Here is a 25,850-nt window from a genome sequence, read left to right on the forward strand (position 1 = left end):
CGGTTTTGGGTATGATTATGTTCACTGGCTCCTAGAATTCATCTAAGGCTTGATGTTCATTTAAAACACATTTTTTATTTCTTCGCTCACAAAAATTTGAACTTACCCCTTTCTAAATACACATGTGAGGGATAAGAAAGCACATCTCATCTATAAAATTCCGTAAGAGTCCCCTTTATCTTGAACTTCTTTACTCTTTGGTATGGTGTCAGAGCCATGGCCGAGTATTTGCAGTCCCACCAGGACTGCGTCTCCTACCTGGGATCTGTCTTGTCATCGTTAATCCAGATGCACCTCACGCAGGATTTCTTCTCACTCGGAACAGTTTCCATTTTGACTCCTTGATCACACTCTATCCTTTTGTTCTTAAGTGTGAGCTTCTGTTTTAAGTAAGCATCAATTTTTGATTTTCATTTACATGCTATCATTTTCTAAGGGGCTGCAAACACAACCTTATTTGGTATGTTTTAACCTAAATGTGTTAATAATCTAACAATTTTTTTTTTAAAAAAAGAGCTCCCTTTCTCCAAGTCAGGAATTGTAAACAGAAAAATCCAACACTCAGTAAGTAATGGGAGATCAGACAGGTGGAGCCAAGAAACGCCTGTCGGAGAAGTGAGAAGTGGGTGTTTTTCAGATTCTGCTTCAGACAGAAAGCACTCCCCTTCAAGCCCTTGAAAGACAGTAGACCCTCCTTCCTTGAGGTTTGAAGGAGCGGCTATTTGAGTGGCTGCTGTTTCTCTGAAACCTCCAGAGCTTTGCTCTTTTCATTCAGCACGTGAGAAAGGAAGAGGTGCGTGCCTTTCATCATGAGGGAGCTGCGTTTCCACTGCAACTTTCTGCCCATTTATGCCATGGGTCCCAGTAAGGCTGCTCCTTCACTCCCAAGGGGAGACCCATCCATTGGGAGAGTTTGGTGCAAAGTGTGGGTTTTGTTCTTTTTCAGGCAAATGTTGGTATAGGGTATTTGGGTGACCTTTCATTCTTGTCCAATAACTGATTTTGGTTTTACTCTGTCTGCACACCACCGTGCAAATTAGCTCTCCTTTAATGTACAATTTCTTTCCTATGGATACTCACGCCTCTCTGTTTTTGTAGCTGTATCTTGCATTTTTTGTTATTTGTTATACACCCACTTCTCTTGTTGAAACTTCACAGGGTCTAGTTGTTCTTTACTGCTTTTTCCCACCCACACTGTTTACAACTGTAAGTGGTTTGAAAGCTCAAGCATCCTTTCTATTTCCTAGTTGAGGGAGAATTTTGTCCCTTCCTTTTCTTAAAACTGTTTTCCAAGGAATGGTGTTTATTTATCCCACCCAGAATTATAGAGACCAGTACATCCGTTTGCTCGTACTCTTTTTGTTCTGTTATCTTTTTTTTTCCAAATAAAAACTCAGTTTCTCTTGTAAACGTTTTAGACATTCATCCTCCATGTCAAGAGTTGGAGAGACAAAACAGATCTTTGAAATGCTTTAAAAAAGCTGTTAGAACTGCCACATTCTTTAAGGCTAACTAAGCCTTTCTTTTTTAGCAAACACGGACGTATGGCCTCCCCTATCTTGAACTCCTCGTAGGCACTTACTCTTTTTAATATATTATTATATGCTTTACCATTTTGAAGAGGATTTGCGCTGAAATACATCAGATAAGCGTAATTACTACAGTAGAAAGAAGTAGAGAATGCCAGTTGATAACCAAGCAGAAAAATCACACATGATCCTATCCTGTCGAATCCTATTCACGGATGCCAAGCACTGTAGAAGTAGTTGGGAGAGGGGAGGGGAGTCGTGCGCATCTTGAATTCTTAAGCCTTCTTTTATTTTCCAGTCTCAAGACCAGTGCCCACATTGCACTCCAACCCCTGTACCCACCCCCCTTTTTCAACTAGCCATCATGACAATGTTTGTATGATACTGGCCCTAATGCCCACTTTGATTCTACACCCATCGCTGTGACATCCTGTTCATGGTCTAGAATTCCAGGCTGGGGGGAAAAGAAAAACAGATCAAGGAAATCATCAAGGAATCATATGTAGGCCAATTATGAGCAGAAAAAACATATATTTTAACTCTCCTCACAGTTTACTTGTAGTAGTTTCCTGAAGCTGACTTTTCCATAACCTAAATCTTTGCTCTTAAAACCACAAGATGTCAGATACAAGTGGAGGAGAATATTTAAATTCCATCTCTTTTCTTCTACATGTTGAGGAGAATGATTTTTACTTGGCTCATGTCCCAGATAGACGTGGGGGTTAAATTACTGAAAACTGGAGTTACAGTTTCCACACGCCTCCCATCCACCCATCCATCCACCTATCTATCCATCCATCCATCATTGAGCTCAGGACAGGCCTTTTGTAATTTCTTATACCAGCAACACTTGTCACCTTAGAATCTCCAGACTGCTGACAATTCAAGTGCAAAATGTAAAATTAACTCTCAACATTCTTCCAGAATCAATTAGATACTGCCCAGCAATTTAGGGAATTTTGTCTTTTCCCTAACTCCTTATTGGTTTTGTGATTACTTTTTAAAAGTATGTTTGTTTTCATATTAATCTTGGTAGAGGCAGTTATGATTAGTAAATCATCTAATTATGTTCACAGTTTCTGAATAGAGGGTCAAGTTTTAAAGTTGAGTGGATTACATGCTACCAGTGGTGTACAACATTCACGTTCATAGCAGTAATATGACATGTTAATATAGCTTTAAAGAGTCAGATTCCCAATAGGTCACCATTACTAAAAAAACATATATTCTTTTTTCCTTGTGTTAATAGGGTCAGTCGTATTACATTCATGGTGCATTAAGTACAGGCAAATGACATTATACTTGAGTTTCTGTCATTTAAGTATGGACTCTTGGGGAGAGAGAATAGTTTTAAATTGTTTGACAGTTTTATAGTCTGCACGTACATTACCTTTGGAACTTCCCATAGTCTTGTGATTTAGGCAAAGCAGATATTATTGTCATTATAATATTGCCATTTACAGTTGAGGAATGAGAGATCTTTAAAAGTAACTGATCTGGGACCCAAACATAGGTGTTCTCATTTGATCCAGCATATTCCTGTTTCAGTAAACTAATAATAGTGACGCCAGAAGTATTAGTAATAATAACTATCTAATATTCATGTCACATGCTTACTTTGGGCCACAAAGCACGGTGCTAAACAGTGTATATACATCACTGTGTTAATTTCATTTTATCCTCACAACAACCTTATGTGTGATAAGTATTCTTATTCTGAGTTTATAACGCAAGACACCTGCAGGGTCAGAGAGGTTAAGCAGAGCGTGCAGGACCACACAGACAATTAGTAGGAAAGTTGGGATTTGGGTCTAGAATTGCCTGACTCCAAATCTTGGACATGTTTCAACTACGTTAGACCACAAAGGAATGTTGGTTTAATGTTTTGAAGGGCCTGGCTGAATTTATGTATGGACTACTTTCTACCGTATCTAGGATCCTAAGGGTCATCTTGTGATGTATTTATTTCTTATTTTGTGAAAATAGAACTATTGGAGGGGAGGACTCTTCCTATGTTCCCCAAAACCATTTACTCTCACTTACACTACATGTAATACAAAATTTTCCATCTTGAACACATTTCATTGTAATAGACTGAAGGCCTCACTCTGCAGCAAGGGAATTCAATTATACTCATTAAAACAGTGTCATCATAAAGAAATTACTTTGAAATGCAACTGCTCTCTCCCCCCATATTATCTTTTAACTGGCTTCCCTAGGCCCGAATGGGGCATTTTTTCCAGGTATTTCCCACCCACGTGAGTATTCTTTAATAACTTTTTCTTTTGCCTCCCCAAAGCGGTGCTTAATATATCCTAATTCATGCAATTGGTAGAACCACCATTGTTAATATCCAGTCATATTCATGTTCACTCATTGCTATTAAGAAAAGCTAAGAAAATGCCTAATAAATCTCATTTTATTTGTCCTAGTGCCTTCCATATTATAAATTTTGTACACTTCCCTAAGGCCTATATTGATAATACAAATGGCTGTGGAAAACTATGGTAATCAGAGAGAATGGAACGTAGTGGAATAGTTCCTTAATGTTTCTTATAATAAATTGTTCTGCCACAAGCAACTAGTTTATTTCCACTACTCGCATTAGCTGCACCATAAATACTTTCTGTGGGGTCCGTTCTCAGAATTAAAACAGTGTTAGTTGGTTGCTTCCGGTATTAACCTTCCAGGTTATTACAAGGGTTTTCCTTAATCCATCAGTGTCTTCTCTCACGACTTCCCGCATAAATTCCCTGCTGTGGGAGATAAAGTCAACTCAGTGTCCCACTCCCTCCCCGTCATCATCCACAATATTGCTTTAATTACTGGGCTGGTGGTGCCTTTGTTCTCATTCTTCCTACCTTGTCTACTTCCGCCTATATCTTCTCCCTTCACAAAGGCTCATTTTTTGTCTTAAAGCATTCTATAGCAGTTCCAGCCCATATGAGCTTCTTGAGGTTAGAGATCACATTGTACACATTTCTGTATTTCTGACAACTAGTACAATGCCTGACGCTCAGTAGGCGCTCAACAAATAAAATAGATTTGGAGCAGCCACTCTGTGTCAGACACTTGCTAGGCCCAGGGATATGGACCTAATAAGAAATAGTCCCGCTTCTTGATCTTAGCCCTGCTTTGTGCTTTGGTTCATACCACACTTCAGTAGCTTGTGTGTGTGCCTTTTTAATGCTTACTTTGCACTCGTGCCTTATTTTCTCGAAAGGACTGGAGTCTGCTAAAGAGGAAGAACCAGTTTTCATTATGCTTTTGTTGCTTCCTCATTCCAGTCACATTATAGGTTCTTAGTAAATCTAAGTTGGTGAGTTCAGGTATATACCTTACTTTGCCTCTTAGAGTCTCCATCTCTTCACCTGTAAAATGAATATAATATGTGAAGCTTAGATCTTGCATCTAGGTGTATAGATGTAGGTAGATATAGATGTTATGACTGGACCTGGCATGTAGTAGAGACTATTTAAATAATAGTTCCATATCTTTTCCAATTTTTATAAAAATCATTGATTTTAAAGTCTTGCAACTGGACCTAGTTGTGTATATGCAGCACGTTTGCACCAAAAATGGAAATTTAGAACTTTATTTATTTAGTCTGAGCTACTCCTTGGCATCCAGAACTCAATTAATTACACCCCTTAATCAAGTGAACAGTGATCAACCATCAAGACAACCAGGATCCTGTTGGCCCTCTAGAGGTTGTGGCTAGACAGGAAAGGCACCTCCACCCGGACAGGCTCCCTCCCTCTCCACACCTCCAGGTGCACTCTGAGGGACCTCTAGCTAAGTATGACAATCCTGGGGCTGTGTAATGGGAAGGGACTCAAATATTGCCTACTCCTGCTTCCTGAGCATGGAAGGATATCAGAGCCAAAGAATTGAGTTTCCTTATTGACAATGTCATGAATGGCAACTTTGAGCTCTCTCCCAGTCATTGTTCTGCTCACTATTCCATACCACCTTCTCCACAAGAATTGGGATCCTGACTGTAACCACGTCCTGAAATCAAACATATTCATTCATTCATTCATTCATTCATTCTTTATTTTCCATTTAACAAATACTTAGAAAAGTACTGTTCTGAAATCTAATGCAAAACAGACTAAAATCCTTGTCCTCAGTAAGCTTTCACTTGGTGATAAGAAAATCACCCAAGCTAGTGAAGTGGCAGGACGAGGATTTGAACTCAGGCAGGAGGACTCAGCAGCAGGCATGTTGATTCACTCATTGCATCGACATTTGTTCATTCAGCAAATACGTGTGGAGCTTCTCCGCTGGCTGAGTGGTGTGTCAGGTGCTAAGGACATGGGGGTGAACAAAACTGTCCCGTCCCTGCAGGTAGAGGAGATGGAGGAGGAAAGACAAAAGTAAACCGTAAATGAGGAGAAAATCACAGACTATGATTAAGTGCCAGAGAAGAAGTAACAAAGGAGTGAATGGGCAACACTCAAAGTGTCTCCAGGATTACCTGTCTTCTTAACGTCCTAGAGACCGCAAGCAGATCCGTGCCATTAGGAAACACAAGGCGGGGGGGGGGGGGGATAGTTCTGTGGAATAGTTTGCAAATTGAAAATGAAGTGAGTTGTGTCAAGATCAGCTCAGCGGTGTGGACAGAAACAGTGCTGGGGTGAAAGGACTTGGCCCTCGTTGGATCCCCCTTGCCTAGCTTCCTTTGGCACTTTCGTTATAGTCTCGTGTTTTGTAAACAAATTGACACTTCTGCTGATATGTTACAAAATACCCAATGTATGCCTTAAAAAGATCTTTAAAACTATTTCTCTGAGCTGGTTCTTACAAGGCATTTTATAATTTATTGTGGATCTCTGGATTTCTGGAATCCTGCCTTGGCCCAGGCTCTCAGTAATTAAATGCTGCAGAACGGCGTGTGCTAATAAAAAGTCCACGGTTCCTTGCATAAAGGAATACTGCTGTTCCTGCACACCAGAAAAACAAGACTTTGTTGCCCAAGAACCAGCAGGCATTTTTTCTCATCTACATACTTCATTTGGCTTTAAAATAATTATTTTCCACTCATCGTAAATAGTAAAGTTGGGACACCTGACGTGATTTTTTCTCATAACTAAAACAAGGCTTATGTATTATAAGAAAAGTAGAAAATATAGATAAGTAAAAATAAAATAATAAAAATTAAAAAATTAATAATACTCAGACCTTTCCTTGTCAGATAGCATAACTGATAGACTTATAAAAATATGACAAAATTCCCACTACAGTAATTCAGATAATATAGAAGTTTTTTAAAGAAATTTCTCACTCCCCACTTCTCAACTCTGATGGGTGTCCTGAGGCTCCTTGTGTAAAGAGTCATGTTCTCTTTTACACTTTTTCTGTGTTTATATACATATGGATATTCAGGTATTCAGATATGAATAAAAGATATTCACTCTTTTAAAAAACAGTACAGTAATTTTGTGTTAATGTTTCTTTTGAGGTTGGCTTGTATCACTCTGGGTAGCTTAGGGTATAATCATGTTGGGGAAACATGACTGCATTCTTGACATGAACACATAAGGGAAGTTTTAAAGGACCCTGACATTAAATATAATAAATAAATAAAGCTTTAGCTTTTATAAAATACACACGTATTTTTATCCCAAGTTTATAATGGTGGTCTGAATAAGGCACCTGTAAATAAGTCAGCATTTATGGCCAGAAGAAAAATAACCTGGTCTTAGAGTTTTATTTTTATATGGAAAAGTTGTAAAGACTTAAGCAACTAAGTCTGCCTACAAAGGAAAACAAATTTGCCCTATCCTTTATGCACTGCCATGTAAAACCATTGTTTGTTGGCTCAGAGAAAGTTTGACAATAAAAGATACTAGCTTAAAACATGCTTTATTTATTTAACAATGTGTCATGGAAAATTTGCCATATTAAGTGGATTCAGTGCATTGTTTTTAATAATGATCGTATTCCGTAATGTGGACGTACCGTAGCTCATTCGCCTATTGACAGGTATTCAGGTTGTTTCCAGTATTTTCCTTCTGTAAATAGTGCTGCAGTAAACATTTTCATATGTAGATCATTTATTAATGCTTTGTAATGCAGTACTTTTAAAAGTTGAATTGCATTTTACTTATAAACTAAACATACTGTATGAATCCTTTGTTAGGTTTATAGAGTCTTACAGAGTCCTTGATTTATTTTGCTTTACTATAACTAAATTCACATATACAAACATATACATACATGTATACACACACGTAAACATAAGAATACGTATGTAGAAAGCCTTTGCAGTCCTCATAATATGTCCCCAGCCTGCACATCTCACCTCATCACACACCACAGCCCCTATGATTTCTTCCCCTGCCTGCTTTCCACATGCCAATGTCTTTGCGGTGTCTCTCTTGACGCTTCCCTTAGTAAAACTTGGTTTGAGCCCTCTGCAAACTCATCTCCTGAAAGCTTTTTCTGATCTCACTGACCTTTTAGGCAGGAAATCCCCTCCCACTTTGTGATCCCAAAGCAATTTCTTCCTCTCTTCATGTAGCCCTTTCCTCAGTCTGCTTTGTGTGGAAATTGGCACTGCTCACATCTGTATCCTCCGGTAGATTATGAGCCTCTTGGTGGCAGACCCCATTTCGGATGAATGCAACACCTGCATTTAGGAAAAGCTCAAAGAAATATTTGTTGGACTTGGGCAATTTGTCTAAAAAATAAAAAGCAGTCAGAGCTCAATATTTGCCTTTCAAGCCCTACTCTAAGTTGTAACTACTGCAGTTATTAAGGCCATTTTGAGAAAAGTAGTAATGTAAATCCATCACATGTTATATGTATATTTTTGGCTTTAGGAGCCTTTCCTTTACTGCTAGAACAGGAGTCAGCAAACTTTTTGTCTAAAGGGCCAAGTAGTAAATATGTTAGGCTCTGGGAGTCTTAAGATCTCTGCTGCAGTTTCTCAGCTTGACCACTGTTGTGTGAAAGCAGCAGTGGACAGTAAGTAGCAAATGAGCAGGGCTGTATTCTACTAAAATTTCATTCACAGGAACAATGGGCAGGATTTGACTCCTGGACTATCTTTTGCAACTCCTGTTCTGGAAGGCATCTAACTACATTTAGACGACTAACCTGACTTAAATCCAAATTCTGATTTTTCCACTTTGGCTCTTCTGTTTACTGTGTGACTTTGGGCCAACTACTAAGCCTGTCTGTGTTTTTCAACACATGTGATTAATATTACCTACCTTCATGTTAGGCATCTAGTTCAGGGCCTAGCATTTACTGAACCCAGAAACAGTAGCCACTAACTTGCCTTATTAAATGTAGCCGAAGCATAGAAAGAGGGTCAGAGAGTATGCGGTCCCTTTTTCCAAGTGGATGTAGCAGAATCCTAAGGACAATGCAAATGGAAAACCAGTGGGTAGCAGAGCCTTTCAGATAACAGGGGCAGGTCTCACCAACAGAAACAGGAATCCTCTTAGTCATGTGCCCTCCTCTGTAGAGTGCATAGGGCTACACGGACAGACAGGTAGCCTGGCATTTACTGCTCCAACGGCAATATCACTAACAAAAGATTTTGAAGATTGCTTGGAGTACCTGGAACTATGAAGGCTGTATAAAAGGTATAGGCTAGGCTTCAAGCAGAATTATCGGTGAAATAGTAATACCTGGGGATTTTAATCGTGATACCTTTTTAGCTAAAATACAAACAATTACTCTTTGGCATATTACTGGCCTAATCATCTGCAAACGTTTCTACTGTCTGTATGCAGTAGATTCTTTTAAGATGCAGCCCTTCAATCGCTTTTCCCTCTGCCGTCAAGGTGAAGTCCAGACATTTGAGAACAGTGTGCGGGGCTCTCCACAACTTGGCTTTAGCTTGTTCTTTTAGTTCTTTGTGCTCCTTGCACAGGGCAGGTGCTTTAGCCAAATAGGTTGATTAGTTTCTTCATGTCCTGCAAACACCCTCCCTCCCATTTTGCTTATGCTCGGTCTACGGCAGTTTCTGCTTTTCTCCCACCCTAATTTTCTAGAATTTTACAAGGCTATTGGTCATGCACATCTCCCTTCTGTCAGGACCCGCCCCAGCTGCATTCTCTGCAGAACTCCCCACCAGCCTAGTGCCAGGCCATCTCTCCCTCCAGCTGCCAGGAGCATGATTGACACTCCCTTTCTTCTGCTTTGTCTGTGACATCTCCTTGATGCCTTCTGTAAATGCTCAGCAAACATTGGACAGTGATGTACAGAGTACAAATCCAACCTGGATATGGAGTCTACAGACTTGAGTTTGTGTTCTGGCTTCATCATTGACTCACTGTGTGCCCAAGATGGGCAAGTAGCTTAAGATCTCTGAGCCTTGGACCCTTTATTTATACCAGGAGTCCTATCCCCACCTTACAGAGTTTGCACGAATGACGTGAGGGTGAACAAAGTGAAGAGTGGAGGAGTCCTTAGAAGGCATCTATCTCCCTCAGGAAATGTTACTGAGCCTGAACCGATTACAGGGTTTCGCTTGGTGTTATCTCCCCAGTGATGTAATAATTTTGAAAGTGAGACTGTACTGAAATATATGGGTGGTAAATGGCAGTGCCTGGAATTTTTTTTAAACCACTCAGTAAATTTATTTGATTTATGTTTAAATTGCTTTTCAAAATCCCCATCAAAATTATATAAGGCATACCAGCTTCTGTTTTTCAAAATTTTTAAGTTAGAATCCAGATCTTCATCAGTATCTATTGTAGAGGGATGCTTTAAGATGGCTTGAAAATCAGCTCAGTTTCATCAAATTTGTCAAGTTTGGGGGAATATACCCAAACAAATATTTGCCAAAATATATAAACAGAGCTAAAATTATTCTTTTTTCCGTCTTACTCTTTGCAAAATGACTGCACCATGCTATTTAGTGCACATGTTGTGCCCCTGGCATTCCACATTGACCAGCTTTCTCCACCAGATGCTCACTGCTTCAATTTAAACCCTCTTTCTATTGTTAATATTCTTTCTTCCAAGGATGTGAATAAATCCTGATGATCTGTATATATCCAGAATGTAATGAAAATTAAGCATATTGAATTAATGAAAATATTCCTCACATTTTTATGCATGTCTGTGCTGCCTAAAAGTTTGTAGACTATTTTGTAATATATCGTTTCACTCATTGTTCAGAACCAACACCTTAAGGCAAGCCCAGTCTCCATTTTGCACATTGGGAAGCTGAGACCGGTAGATTTAAAAATGAGCTCTGGCTCACAAACCTCCGGCCTGGACCCAGATTTTCTACACTGAGGGTACCAGACCTCCTCTTAAGGTCCAAAGATGGGATTTGAAAAGAAATTCTTTCTCAGTTTCTTGATTTTTTTATTTAAAAAAGGTCTTAGTGGTAAAAAGGATCATCTAAGTGATATGTGGCTAAAATTACCTAGAGTTATGTAGAAGTTGCTTAGGTTTCTGTGTAAGGTTTTGGGAACTGAATCGGTGTCCTCACGTAAAACAGAAATTGAAGAAATACTCAGGAGCTTATCAGTGAGGATAAAATGAGAGAGCTGCTATACAAGTAATAGGAAAATACATTTGCAAAGCAAGCTATTATAATGTTCATTAAAATCATAAATATATGCAGATAAATTAATCAACTATCTCAGGGTCTCTCTACTTAAAATTAATTTCCTAGGTAATTAGCAATGCCGGAAAAAGTTTCATTTTAGAAACTTCCATGTTCATTATAAACCATGAGCTTCAAGTTTTAATAAAGTTGTATGATGGAAAAGTTACAAAATTAGTCCTTACTGCATACCAGAGCATTTTAAAAGTTAGTTAATTCACTGACATTCAACTGCGTAAATTACTTCATACAGTTGTTTTGGTACAATGTCTATAATCTTCTGATCAAAACAAGAGCTAAAACCATGAGTAGCAATTATTCTTTACCCACCTATTAGCACACCATCCCCTACCATCCCTGCTAGCTCCTCCTCAGAGTCCGAAGAGATTATTCTCCAGAGAGTTTTGGAAACTTTTTACTGTAGCAGAATGAATGGGGGTTGGAGAGGGGAGAGCTTTCAAGTTACAGGCTTCAAAGTTGGTTTCCGACTGCAAGTATATTTTTAAAATCTTCTATGGAAGAAGAATTCTAACAAGGTTGTGTGCAGCAAGATACCTGCTAATTCTCTATTGTTTACTCGGTGGTTTCTATTTAAATTTGTGCTGCTGTCGTGATTTATTCCTACCTCACAGGATAATGAATCTAGATTTTATTTCTGTTCTCTGCCCAGACTTGTACAGCAGGCAAAGTGTTTGAAAATCAAAGGAAAAGAAGATATTGACTTGGATAATCTCTTCAGAGGTAAAAACGAAAATACTAGCAAAAACACAGACTATGCTTTTTTGTGTGAAATATGTCTCATTTGTTTGCTGGGTTGGTTTTATCACTCCAGTAGAGAACAGTGGAACGAACTTGAAGAGGGGAGGAAGATTTGTGTTCTAGTCCCAACCCTTCGGACAACTAGGTTCCACTACTTCTCCAGCCTGACCTTGATTCCCTCATTTTTAAAGTGAAAGGGCTAGACTGTGATTTCTGTGGTCCTCACTCCTGATGGCACAAATCAGAACCTATCCAAGTAAAGGTCTCTGTGGTGGAGTCACTCGCCATCTGCAAGAGGGCATGGGGGAGGGAAATCAGGAGTATCTCACGGCATTTGTATATGTTGGGGGACTGGGAAATGTACCTCCTATTTAAGACAGGAAAGAAGGTTATTGGGGGAAAAGTTTAACCATTAAAAGCTGAAGGATTATTAGAGTGTAGGAAAAAGAACTGCCTGTCTTCATTTAATTCTCTTTCTTTCTGATTAAGGTTTGCTCTAGACAGAGTTTCACCTATAATTTTGAGGTTCTATTGTAGTAAGCTAAGGAATGAGTTTCCCCTTAGTTATGTTAATTTAGTGCAATAGTTTTTATCTCATCAGATGAAAACATTGGTAATTTGTAATCAGCGTCCTTATGTCTTCAGCCATAGTAGTTCTTCTGTATGTTTGTATCTCCCAGAACACCTTAGGAAATCTGTTCCTCTTCCAGAGGAAAAGAAAATTAGTGAGTTTTCTGCTGACTTGGCCAAAAGTGGAACAAATTAGCACAATTTGGTAGCACTGCGCTCATCTCCACTACAGTTACCCATTAGACTTTTCTTAAGAGAAAAAAAAAGCTGTACTTGGCAGCCATTGAGAACAAAAGAGTTATGACATCTCTGAGCAAAGCTAACCTATTCACTTCAGGCAGGGACCACACTCAGCTGTGGTTGGAATAATGACTCTTGATTTCATCTCAGCCGAAGAGGGAGGAAGAATCTTTTCCTCAGAAAATGAGGGCAGTTGAGTTACTTTGGTTTCTTTGTGCATCCACACATTTCTCCCTAACCAGAGAATTTCTGTGTAATATAATCAGGTCTGAGCATTTAGAAACTGCTCCATACAAATGTTCTAATCCACTTTACCATGCCTCCATTCTGTAAACAACATGTGTTTTGGAACCGTATAAAGAGCTCTAAAAAAGTGTCAGTGTTTTAATTCATATTTTGACACTTTTGAAAATATCTCCACAGAGTAATTATGTATATGTTCCTGTTAAAACAGATACACAGGCAATTTTGTAATTCACATAGTAAAAGTAGTAATGAGGATCATCCTTATAAAAATAGAAAATATCACTAGCAAAATGCATTTGCATAATGTGAAGGATGAAATCTCTTCTAACTTGTTCAGTATGTACTTATTCTTTTCTGCATCACTTTTAAAAGGTTTAGTCGACCTTAAAAATAAAACAGCCAGTTATTTTACCAGCAAAATGAGTTTATTTGGGAAAAGCAAAGAATTGCAATTAGGGACAAGCAATCTGTGGCAAAACCACAAGCAAATCTGGAGAAAAAAAGGAAAGGAACGTTACTTTATAAAGAAAAAGGAGGAAGTTGCTCTGAATGAAAGTCATTGGAGGGAGGAAAGGGAGAGTTCAGGGTGTGACCGTGACATTAAATGATCATTTAATATTTTCCTTTTAATTTTCTTCAGCCTATAAGTCTCAGCATAAATTCCAAGTTCTTTTGGGTTATTTTGTTGTTGTTCTGAGTATAGATCTGAATAAACCCCTTAATGTATCAGGAGTATTTTTTTTTTAAAAGGAAAGTGAGTTAAAATTTGTTCTCCATTTCTCCTATGAGGGGAAATAGTATACTTTTGATATTTAAAGATTGTGTGTACATGTGTACATACAACTTGTGTTTTTCATATCTTGGGCAGGTTTTTAATTTTTACTTGGAAACATCTTTGTTTTCTAAATCATTTTATTCACAATAGATATTCTTGGCAGATAAAATAAAAAATCTCACCATAATTTTTGAGGATACTGCTTAGAGATACAACATTCTTTCCTTTACCATGATAATGTGTAAAAGTAAAATTGGATGATAGAGCATTTTAATTAGTTATATAAATTTGTTGAGGAAAACATGATGATCTAAAAGCATGTCTGATGGTAAAATTGACAGAAGTTAGAGTTTGTCTTACTACTCTACAGGTGTACAGGTAAGCTTATTGGGTGTTACACCTAAGATGTGTCAAATGGTAGTTCTCTTTTCTGCCTTTTGTTAAGTAAAATAATGCATGAAAATACCGTGGGCGTATCTGCTGCACCACACCCCTTCTCTGGAATTGAGTTGGGCCTCTGTGTCTTTTAGGTTTTTACCTTTGCTAGTGAATGTTCCACAGAGAACCGCACAAAATGGGCTCCTTTGAACACAAATTGAGTGAAGCTACTCAAAGCACATTTCCGTTAAGTATAAAGGACCTACTCACCTAAGTGATCTGCCCTTGTGCCAGTTGAGAGAGCCCCAGGACCAGAGCTGTTGAAACTCAGCTACTGGGTACCATAGACGCATGTCATTGTCAGGGCCGCCACGCTGCACTACTCCAGGGGACATCTTTGTTGTTGTGGAATGTTCAACTATAAAGGTTTTATTTTAACTATTTACTATTTTTGGTCTCAAATGTGTAAGTAATGCTTACTTAAAAAAAATCCAAAAATTTCGTAAAGCAAAAAATACAAGAGATAGGCATGAAGAAAGCTAATCGTTAATAAATTCCTCACATATTTATTTTGGATATAATAATTTCACCTTCTCACTTTGTTACCAATACAGAATCATTTTTGGTGAACAATGACTGACTTTTTCCCCCCCAGTTGCTAACATATCATGGCTACCTTTCTAAATCAGTGCACGTCCACCTGCTAAGTTCTTCTTTTTGTTTATTTTTTAAGTAATAATTTTAGACAAATACAAGAAATTACACTCACTCAATCACCATTTGGGTCAAGAAATAGAATCTGAATGGAAGCCCACCTCTTGATGTCCAATTACCACCTCCTGCCAGGGTCCTGACTCACTCTTCTGATTTCTGTCACTGTTGCTGCTTTGGCCCTGTTTTGATCACTGTATAGTTGAAATCACACAGTATGCATTCTTTTTTGTCTGTCTGACTCTTTTTGCTAACATTCTGTTTGTGAGATCCATTCAAATCATGTTTGCCTGTTTGCTTCTTCTCAATACTGGATATTATTCAGTTTTATGAAGATGCCACAATTCATCTGTCCATGTTAACGTTGGTTGCTTTCAGTTTTGCCCTCTCGGCAATGGTGCTTCTCGGAACATTCTCGTATGTGATCTGGTGGATATGTGCATGCGTTTCTGTAGCGTACATAAAAAAGAGTGAAATTTCGGGTAACTGAATGGGTTTGCGTTTAGGAGCCAGTGTCGAATAGTTTTGCAAAGCGCTGTACCAGCGCATTCTCCCAGCACAGTTTAGAAACTGCAGGTTCTCCACGTCCTTGCCAGCAGTTAGTACTTCTCTGTCTCTAATTTTAGCCATTTATTTGGGTGTGCAGTAGTGTTTAATTATGCTTTTAACTTTTCATTTCCCTGAGGCCTGATGAACTTGAACACTTTCTCATGTTTATTGGCTATTTGAATATCCTCTTTTTGAAATATCTTTCCCATTTGTCTTCTAGATTGCCTTTTTCTTATTAATATATAGGAATTCTTTAGGTCTGCAAATAAGTCCATCCTTGGATAGATATATTGCAAATGTCTTCTCCAGTCTGTGATTTGCCATTTTGCTCTCCTAATGGCACCTTGTGATAAATAGAAGTTCCGAAATGTAATAGAGTCCATTAATCCTTCCCATTTTGGTTAGCACTTCTAGTGTCCTGTTCAAAGAATTTTGCCTATTACGTATTCATAAAGATATTCTGCTGTTTTTTTTAATTCTAGAATCTTTATTGTTTTACCTTTCAGATTACAAATCTGTATTTGTATCTAAAAATGTACCTGGAGCTGATTTTTTTTATACATGGCATCACATGGGAGCCAGTATTCACTTTCTATATGAATATTCGGTTGACCCAGCACCATTTAGTAAAAAGACCTTCCTTTCCCGTATGGCCCTTCATAAATCAGGTGACCATGTATGTATGGGTCTGTTTCTGAACTGTGTTCTGTTCCATTGGCTTGTCTATTCTCATGCCAATACCATACTAGTTTAATTATTATAACTTTTTAAATCTATATAATAGATCTTGATAGCTAAACATGCCACTTCTACAATTTTATTCTTTTTCTTTGAGATTGCCTGGCTATTCTTGTTCTTCCACATATCTGAAGAGCTTGTCTTTGTACACACACACACACACACACACACACACACACACACAAGCCAAACAACATATTCTGATTTTGACTGGAGTTGCAGTGAATCTATAGATCAATTTCCGGTGAATTGGCATTCTATAATTCATGAGTATGGTATATCCTTCCATTTAATTAGGCATTTTTTGATAGTTTTCAATAATGTTAGGCAGTTTCTCAGAGCCAGGACCTCCAGTATAATGTGGAGTAGATACATGATAGCAAGGCATCTTTGTTTCATTCCCAGCCTCAAGAGGAAAGCATTCAGAAGTATACTATAAAGTACAATGTTTGCTGTAGTTTTGTGCCTTTAATAAGTTGAGAAAATTGCCTCCTTTTTTTAGTTTGTGCTTTTATTTTTATGAATAGGTATTGAATGTTATCAAATGCTTTTTCTGCATCTATTTGGATAATCACATGATTTTTCTCTTTATTCTTCTTAATATGGTGAGTTATAATGATTCCTCAGGAAATTTCTTATTGAAGTTAATCATATACTTGGAAAAGTATTAAACTATATAAGTATTACTCAATGAATTTCAATCAATGAATATTTATGTACCAGCACTCAGATCAAAACATAGAACCAATATTTCTTTGCCAATACAGGTAGACCTCATTTGCAGAATAAGCAATGAATTTCAGTTATCATGGTTTAAGTGAATAACTCCAGTCCCCTAAAAACACAATTCAGATTTCAGTTACCACAGTGCGTTAACTGTGGGGCATTGCACATGGTGCTAGCCCTGTAGTCCACAGATCACTACCTAACAGATCTGCATAATGATCAGTGACTGATAATGTCTCTTCTTTCAAAGTCTTTCGATGTTTTTTCTGAGCACATCTGTTAGTTCACACACTGAGAGCAAAGCATGTAGTTAGTTGTGTTGCCTCCTTGCTCCCAGCGATAAACACATGGGATATGTTACAAAAGTAGATACTCCAGAGTACTGGCCAACACATGAGAAAGTACAGTAAAAAAACAAAGTGATAACACTGGAAGTGAAATTGTAATCGAATGTAAACAGATTTGTAGAAAAAGTAGCCAACCATGGAGATGCTGACACTGCTCCCATTTTGAGAGACACTAGCTGCGCTGCCAGAGGAAGTCAATGAAAACAAACTCTCTGACATAAACGAGAAGATGGCAGGGACAAACTAGGTGAATGTGTCCCACAGGAAGTGACACTGGCACACATACACAAAAAATCCCTTGCAGATGTGAAAGACAAAACGTTGGAAGCTGATCCAAACTTGGAAATAGTATGACAGTTTACCAAAGCAGAGAAAAGATGCTTGCTCTGTATCATAGATATAAGACAAGAGGAAAGCCAACATTGTTCAACTCTTGATAAATTTTTACAAAGAAATAAAACATTTGAGCTCAATGTTTTTAATGTTTTAAATCACAATGTACTAAAAAATATTACCAGTACTATTTTTTAAATTTCCCTATACAATTATAATTGACAATAAAAGATTTTTAATACTTTGATCAAAACCTGTAAAGGTCATGGAGAAATCAGTCTTCCATTGATTATTAAGCTTGCCTTATATTTAGCTCACTTTCAGCTTTACACAGTCATTTTTATAGTTCGACTACCATGCCAAGTGAGAATTTCTTATATTTTATAAAGGACTTTTTCAAATATGTTCATAAAAGAAGTTGTAATGACCTCATTATGTTTGGTATTAAGAGTATGATGACCTCATAAAATGAATTGGCAAGTATATCTCTTTTTCCATTCCCACAAAGACTTTATATAAAAGTAGTGACATTTCTTTCTTAACGGACTGAGCCACCCAGGCCCCCCATGACATTTCTTTCTTAACTGGTTAGATAACTTCACCAGAAAAGCTGTCTGAGCCTGGACTTTTTTCATGGCAATAATTTTAATTACAGATTCAATTTCCTTAGTAGATTGAGTACTTTAGATTTTATAAATTTCTTACTTGGGACTATGTCAGTTTTTTTTTTTCTACTGTGCTTTGTTTTCTCTTTTATTAATGTCTGCTATTATACTTTAGCCTTCCTGCTTCCACGTTTCTTGTGGTTTATTATTATTGTTTCTCTGACTTCCTTAAATGATTGCCTAGATCATTTATTATTAATGTATGTGCTTAGAGCTGTTAGTATTAATCTAAGTATCACTTTCCCGCATTAAACAATGTTTGATTTGTTAAATTTCATAGTCATTTAATTCAAACTATTTTCTCATTTACACTTTGGATTATTTTGCCTATGAGTTGATGTATAATGCTTCATTTTCAGATAGATGGAGATTTTATTATCTTTTATTGATTGATTTCTAGCTTTTTTCTACTGTGGTCAGAGAACATATTCTGAACAATGACTTTGTTAATCATGTTATTAAATCTTTATAAAAAAGAAGAGCTAACTGCTTGTTAACAAGAATTTACTGCTTGTTCTGTTGGTTCCTGAGAGAAATATGTCAAATCCCTCTTCTATGATTATGGAATTAATGGTTTCTCCTTTTACTATATATATATGTGTATATATATACTATATATATACACATATATATATGTATATATATATAGTATATATATATGTATATATATGTGTGTATATATATATATACACACACACATATATATATATACATATATATATATATATATATATGTAGACTATACTATTAGGTTCATGTAAACTTAGAATTATTATATATTCTTAATAAATTTCCCCTTTCATCATTTGAAATATATCTGTATTTCTCCTAGTACTTCATTCCCTAAAGTCTACTCTGTCTGGTATTAATGTTAGCACATCAGTTTTTTCTGGTGTTTGGATGGTTAGTGTTAGTCTTTCCATCCTTTTATATCTTCATCTCAGTGTTTATATTTCAGTATGTCTCTTGTAAGTGGCATGTGATATTTACTTTGATATCCATATGATTGTAGTAGTCTTTTAATTGGAATATTTAGTATATTTGTATGTAATGTTATTACCATAGCTATCATTTCAATAATTATTTTCTATTTTTCTTAATAGTTTTTTATTTTTATATTTCTTGCTATATTTTTTATTAACCAAGAATTTATTATAGCATTTTCTCTATATTGGCTTTTTGGTTGTGCATTTTTAATGTTCTTTTAGTAGATATCATAGCAACTGTAATATCAGCCTTTTTACAAGATCATTTCCCCTCTATCTGAAAGACTCCTTATTCTATTTCTTTTAGAGTCTCCTAGCTATGTGTTTTCTTTGTCCATAAACGCCTTTTTTTTTTGCCTTAATTTTTGAAGAATAGTTTTACTGGTTATAGAATTCTGGATTGGCAGTTAATTTTTTTTTCAGGTTTTAAAGATGATGACCTATTGTCTTCTGACCTCCATGGTTTTCCTCAAGAAGTCCTTTGAGGTTTTATTGTGTCTCCTTTCAAGAGAGTATGTGTTTGGAGTGTATCTTATCTTTGACTGCTTGGAGGGTTTTTTGTTGTTGTTGTCTTTGACTTTCAGAAGTTTTATTATGAAATGCCAAGATGTAATTCTCTCTGTCTTTGGGGGATTCATAGTGCTTCTTTAGTCTGTGAGTATATGGCTTTCATTACTTTGAGTTTTTTCTTGAGCATTATCTCTTCAAATATCGCTTATGCTCCATTCTCTCCTTTCTCTTCTTCTGAGACTCCATCTACAAATATATTATACCATTACTTGTCTATATGTCTTATAATCTGTTTTCTATATCTTCCTTCCTTTTTGAACTATATGCTTCAGTTTGAACTTTTTCTACTAGCCTTTCTTCAAGATCACTAATGCTCTCTTTCTTCAGTAGTCTCCAAACAGCTCTCCATCCAATGAATTTTTAGTTAACTCTTTGCATTTTTCAGTTCTGGAATTTTTACATTATAATTTTTACATGGATTATAATTCTTGAATAAAATTCTGTTTTGCCATCTAATTTCTTAAACACCTTAGTCACAATTATTAATTCTGTGCCTTCTCATACCAATCTGAATCATCTGTGGGCCTGCCTTTCTTACTGTCCTTCCTAGGAGACTTGATCTACTACAGCTATTCCATCATAACTGGGAGTGGGATTCCTGCCATATTCTTACTTAATAGCCACAAAATCTCACTGGGTGATTCTACCATCATTTATTTAATTAAATGCTCATTCATGCACATTTTTATTCTTTTCAGCTTTTACATTTAAAACAAAGACACAGTAAATACTCATACAGTTATATGTGGGCATTTTCAGGAATGTTTTTATAGGATTAATATCTGAAAGTGAAATTGTTTGATCAAAAGTGTGCAATTATAAATTATAAGTGTTTCTATCAGCTAACCTTTAAAGTGTCTGTAGCCATATACTCTCCTAATAACATATAAGAGTAATTACTTCATTCTGCCCTTGCAAGTAATGACTGTTGCTTGTTCCTGTCCTTTGTGCATTTTATTCTTGCTTATGCCATTATTGCAGATTTGAAGCTAGCTTAATGTATTATGGATACCAATTATTCATTGTCTGTTATAGACCTTACTAATAATTTTTGTATATACTCCCATCTTGTGCTCCCACCTTGTGTACTTTTTCGTTTTCTAACTAAAAGTGAATTTTCATGCAGTCTGATTTATCATTTTTTTTCTATCATGGTTTCTAGTCTTCATCTCATTCTTATTCCAAATTAAGGTCATACAACTATGTATGAAAAGAAAAAGCTGTGGCCTTGTCTTTTTAACATGCAAATCTGTATGCTATATGGAATTTATTTTTATGTAAGGATTAATGTAATATACCAGCTTGTTGTTTTGCTGAATTATTTCAATACCATTTAAAAAATAACCCATCTTATTTTCATACTAATGTGAATACAGTCTTCATATAGGAAGTTCTGTCATATATTTGAAACTTAAAAGCTCTGACAGGGCCCTGGGTGGCTCAGTCCATTAAGCTTCTGACTCTTGATTTCACCTCAGGTCATGATCTCATGGTCTGTGAGATTGAACCCCATGTTGGGACTTGGGATTCTCTCTTCCTCTCTCTCTGCCCCTCCCCCACTTATTCACACACAGTGTCTCTCAAAGTAAATAAATAAACTTAAAAAAATACATAAAAATAAAAGCTCTACCATCACTGATACTATGTGTGTGTCCAAGACTCCCTTCATACCTAGAGCTGAAGGTGCCACCACATTCCAGAGAAATCTGAACCTACTGGAAGAAAGCCAGTGCTGAAATATCATTAGAAGTCAAAGTCTGGAGAGAATGAGGAAGACAAGAGCAAGGAGACAAAGATCATCACCCCAACAGGAAGAAGGAAAACCACAGCTAAAGAACCAGGAATGAAAACAGAGATTTAAGCAGTGTACCAGAAAGCCACAACCTGTGGACCTTCCCCATGGGTTTAAAAGATTCAGATCTTAGACATCTTTTTAGTTCACCTAGCTCTCTATGGAAGGTGACTCAGAGTTAACAAAACTCACTAGTTTTATACACCCATTAAAAGCCTCTGCAAAGCCTCTGTGGGTCAGTTTCCCAGGAATTTTTAATTCATGGAATTACAATGCAAGTCTGTCTGAAGGGCTCGGTTTAGCAGTACATCACAAAAGTAGTTGTTCCTGTATGTACCTACAGATCTTTAACCACCACTGAATGAGTAAGTTGTTTCTACTTACACAGTTGCATGCTACATAGAGTATCGGTGAGAGAAGGAGCTTGATAGCAAATTGATATATAGGTAGGCTCTGGATTTTTGGTTGGGGAGGTTGGTTCTTTGAAGCACATGTTCAAAATTAGTGTTCTGTCTGTCCAAGCTTCTGTCTTAGTCTGTGTGGCATGATCTTCCAGACCAGCAATAACCCAAGTTGCAGCTCCACAGACAGTGGTTGCTCAGAGTTTGGAAGTGCCCTGTGATCCCCAACAATGATTTGCATGTTTACTGCATAATTTCTTCATTAGGTTAGAGACTATCATTAACATGCTCTTTAAATTTGGTGAAAATATATTTTGTCATTTTCAGCCTAGGTAAAGGATACATAGAAAATCAACTGGGTGGCTCAGTTAGTTAAGCATCCAACTCTTGATCTTGGCTTAGGTCTTGATCTCACGGTCTTGATCTCAGGGTCACGAGTTCGAGCCCTGCATTTATGTCCATGCTGGGAGTGAAACCTACTTAAAAAAAAGAGACAGAAACATAGACAATTATCAGTGGTTACACTTTGTGTATTCTGTGAGCTGAATTTTACCCTAAATTTTAAGGGCCTTCTTGGGGTTCATGCCCTGTGGGTTTGCTCACACAGGGATCTGAAGAAAGAAGAGACTACCACAACCTTCTTGATGACATTGTTTGCCCATGGGAATCATCACAGGCAAAAAGCAACTTGATGGCTTCAGTTCTGATGTGGAAGTCATCACTCTAGTCCTCACAACAAGAAAGAAGCTGAACAAACTGAAAATCAACAGCTCTTTCAGATCTGTCAGAGAGTGGAGGTCCTGCCCTCAAGGGGAACTGTTTTGCCACTGGTTTATATGTCCTGTGGGAAAAGCAATTAGACAGCTCCATTCCCCTCTAGCTATGTGTCATACATACTGGAAGGGAAATCAAAAAGGCTAAGAAACTCTTCTTAAGGCCACAGGGACTCAAACCCACTAACAAAACAAAACAAAAAATCAAAAACAAAAAACAGGTTTAACATAAGACTCTAGAACATTTTCCCCACCAATACATTGACCACCACATCAATAGGGCTCCAGTATAATAACAGTAGATTTATAACTGACAACTCTGAGACACAGACTCTGCTGAAGGAGTTTCTAGGGAAATCCAAAGACGAAGAGAAAGAAAGAGGACAACTAGAGGAAGTTGAAGCCTCTAACATCTACAGGGAAGCATGAATAGCCTAACTGCTAGCTGTTTTAACATAAAATCTCACACCAAAGACCTTTCACCTAAGTTCCTATTACCTGATACGTCATGTCTGGCTTTCAGCAAAAACTGCAAAGCATGCTGAGAAGCAAAACAAACAAGCAAACCCACTACAGACTGAAGAGATAAAGCAAGCATCAGAACCAGTCTCTGATATGGCAGGCATTTTGGAATTGTCAGACTGGGGACTTAACCATGATACAGCTATGTAATTATGTAACTGTGATGAGAACTCTAATGGAAAAAAAAGAGGACGTGCGAGAATAGATGGGTATTATAAGCAGAGAGATGGAAACTCTAAAAAGGAACCAACAGGAAATGCCAGAAATCAAAAATACTATAAGAAAAGTGAAGAATGCCTTTGACAGGCTCATCTTTAGCTCGGATATGCCCAATGAAAGGGTCAGTGAACTTGAAGCTGTCAGTAGAACTTGCCAAACTGAAAAACAAAGTGAAAAAGAAATGAAAAAAAGATACTACAGAATATCCAAAACTGTGGAACAATTACAAAGAGTGAAAAATACATGTAATGGGAAGATCTGAAGAAAGATAAAAAGGAGCAGAAGAAATATTTGAAATAAGAATGGCTGAGAATTTTCCAAAATCAATGACAGACACCAAAACCCCAGATCCAGGAAGCGCACACACACACACACACACACACACACACACAAAACCCACTAAGGATGAATATGAAAAATTCTACACCTAGCTATATCATATTTTAGTTACAAAAAAATCAAAAACAGAGAAAATCTTGAAAGAAGACAGATTAAGAAAAAAAACCTGTAGAGGAGCAATGAGAAAAGTTACATTGGACTTTCTTTAGATTGGACTAGCCATCTAAGCAAAAAGAGAGCGGACTGAAATATTTAAAAACATTTAAACTTTTTTTAAAGAAAATAAAACCCACAATGAACAATTTTGTGCACAGTGAAGTTATCCTTCAAAAGTGAAGGAGGACTAAATACTTTCTCAGATGAGCAAACTGAGGGGATTTGTCACAGTAGACCTGCCTTGAAAGAAATGTTAAAAGAAGTTCTTCAGAGAAAAAGAAAATGATAAGGGTCAGAAAGTCAGACCTACATTAAGAAAGAGCATTAAAGAAGGAACAAATGGAGGTAAGATTAAAATCTATTTTTCATATTCTCAGTTGATCTGATAAATCAGTTTGTTCAAGTGCTTTTCAAAATAATCATAACAGCAATGTATTGGATGACTCCAACTTATGGATAAGTGAAATGAATAAAATTTTAAAGAAAGTTTAATATGCCAAGGAAGGAGAGAAAACCAAATGATATAAAATGCTCGATTAAAATCAGAGAAGGGAGGAAGAGAGGGAGAAGACTTTAAAAGAGAAAAAACGTCACAAGGGCAACAAATTTGGAATGGATCATAGATCTAAATATAAGACACAAAACTATACAACTTCTAGAAGATTATGTAAGACAAAATAGATGACATCATGTTTGACAGTGGGTTCTTAAATACGACACCAAAGGCACAATCCATAAAAGAGAAACTTGATAAGCTGGACTCCATTAAAACTAAAAACTTCTGTGAAAGACACTATCAAGCAAATGAAAAGACAAGCCACAGACTGGGGAAAAAATATTTGGAAAACGTATATCTCATAAAAGACTTGTGTCCAAAATATACAAACAACTGTTGAAAACTAGCCATAAGAAGACAACCCACTTTTTAAGAGGACAAAGATATCAACAGACACATCAGCAGGCCTAGATGGCAAATAAACACATAAAAAGATGCTCAACATCCTATGTCATCAGGGAACTGCAAATTACAACCATACAATACCCCCCCACGCCTATTAGAACGGCTGAAATTCCCCCAAACTGGTGAGGACGTGGTGCAACAGGAACTGTCATTCTTCGCTGGCGAGAACCCAAAACAGTATGGCTGCTTTGGAAGAGTCTGGCACCTGCTTTCTAAAACGAAACACAGAATTCCCATGTAATCCAGCATTCCTATTCCTAGGTATTTACTCAAATAAGTTTGAAACTCACGTCCAAATAAGTGGTTCAGTTGTTTAAGTGTTTGACTCTTGATTTTGTCTCAGGTCATGATTCCACGGTTTGTGAGATTGAGCCCCTCGTTGGGTTCTGTACTGATTCCGCTTGGGATTCTCTCCTCCCCCACCCCTCCCCTGCTCACATGCATGCTCTCTCTCTCTCTCTCTCTCTCTCTCTCAACATAAATAAATAAACTTAAAAAAAAACCTACACACAAATGTTTATAGAAGATTTAATCCTAATCACTAAAATCTAAAAGCAACAAAGATGTCCTTCAGTAAGTGAAAGGATAAACAAACTGTGGTACATCCATACAGTGGAATATTATTCAGCATTAAAAAGAAATGAGTTCCAAAAATGCATATTGCTAAGTGAAAGAAGCCAATCTGAAAAGACCACATACTCTATGATTTCGGCTATACAATAGTCTATAAAAGGCAAAGCTATAGAAACAGCAAAAAAAATCGGCAGTTTTGGGGAGTTTGGGGTGGGAAAACGCAAAAAGAGATGAATAGGGAGAACTTGGAATTTTCAGGGAGGTGAAACTATTCTGTATGAAACTATCCACCATGATAGATGCATGGCATTACGTATTTGTCAGAACCCATAAAACTGTATAACACAGACTGGATCCTAATGTAAACTATAGACTTCAGTTCCTAATAATAATGTTTCAATATTGGTTTATCACT

The 25,850-nt window shown here is 37.0% G+C and overlaps 1 protein-coding gene across 7 annotated transcripts in view; it reads left to right on the forward strand.

Moving 5' to 3' along the window:
• Nucleotides 1-25,850, forward strand: part of L3MBTL4 (L3MBTL histone methyl-lysine binding protein 4) — a 441,589-nt gene that overhangs the window by 322,864 nt on the left and 92,875 nt on the right. For all 7 annotated transcript variants that reach the window (XM_042961817.1, XM_042961811.1, XM_042961816.1 and 4 more), the window contains one exon: nt 11,777-11,847. In XM_042961817.1, the coding sequence (XP_042817751.1) occupies nt 11,777-11,847 (71 nt within the window). The remainder of the gene's footprint in view (nt 1-11,776; nt 11,848-25,850) is intronic.

This window comes from Panthera tigris, chromosome D3 (genome assembly GCF_018350195.1).
Source record: "Panthera tigris isolate Pti1 chromosome D3, P.tigris_Pti1_mat1.1, whole genome shotgun sequence".
Taxonomy (NCBI): domain Eukaryota; kingdom Metazoa; phylum Chordata; class Mammalia; order Carnivora; family Felidae; genus Panthera; species Panthera tigris.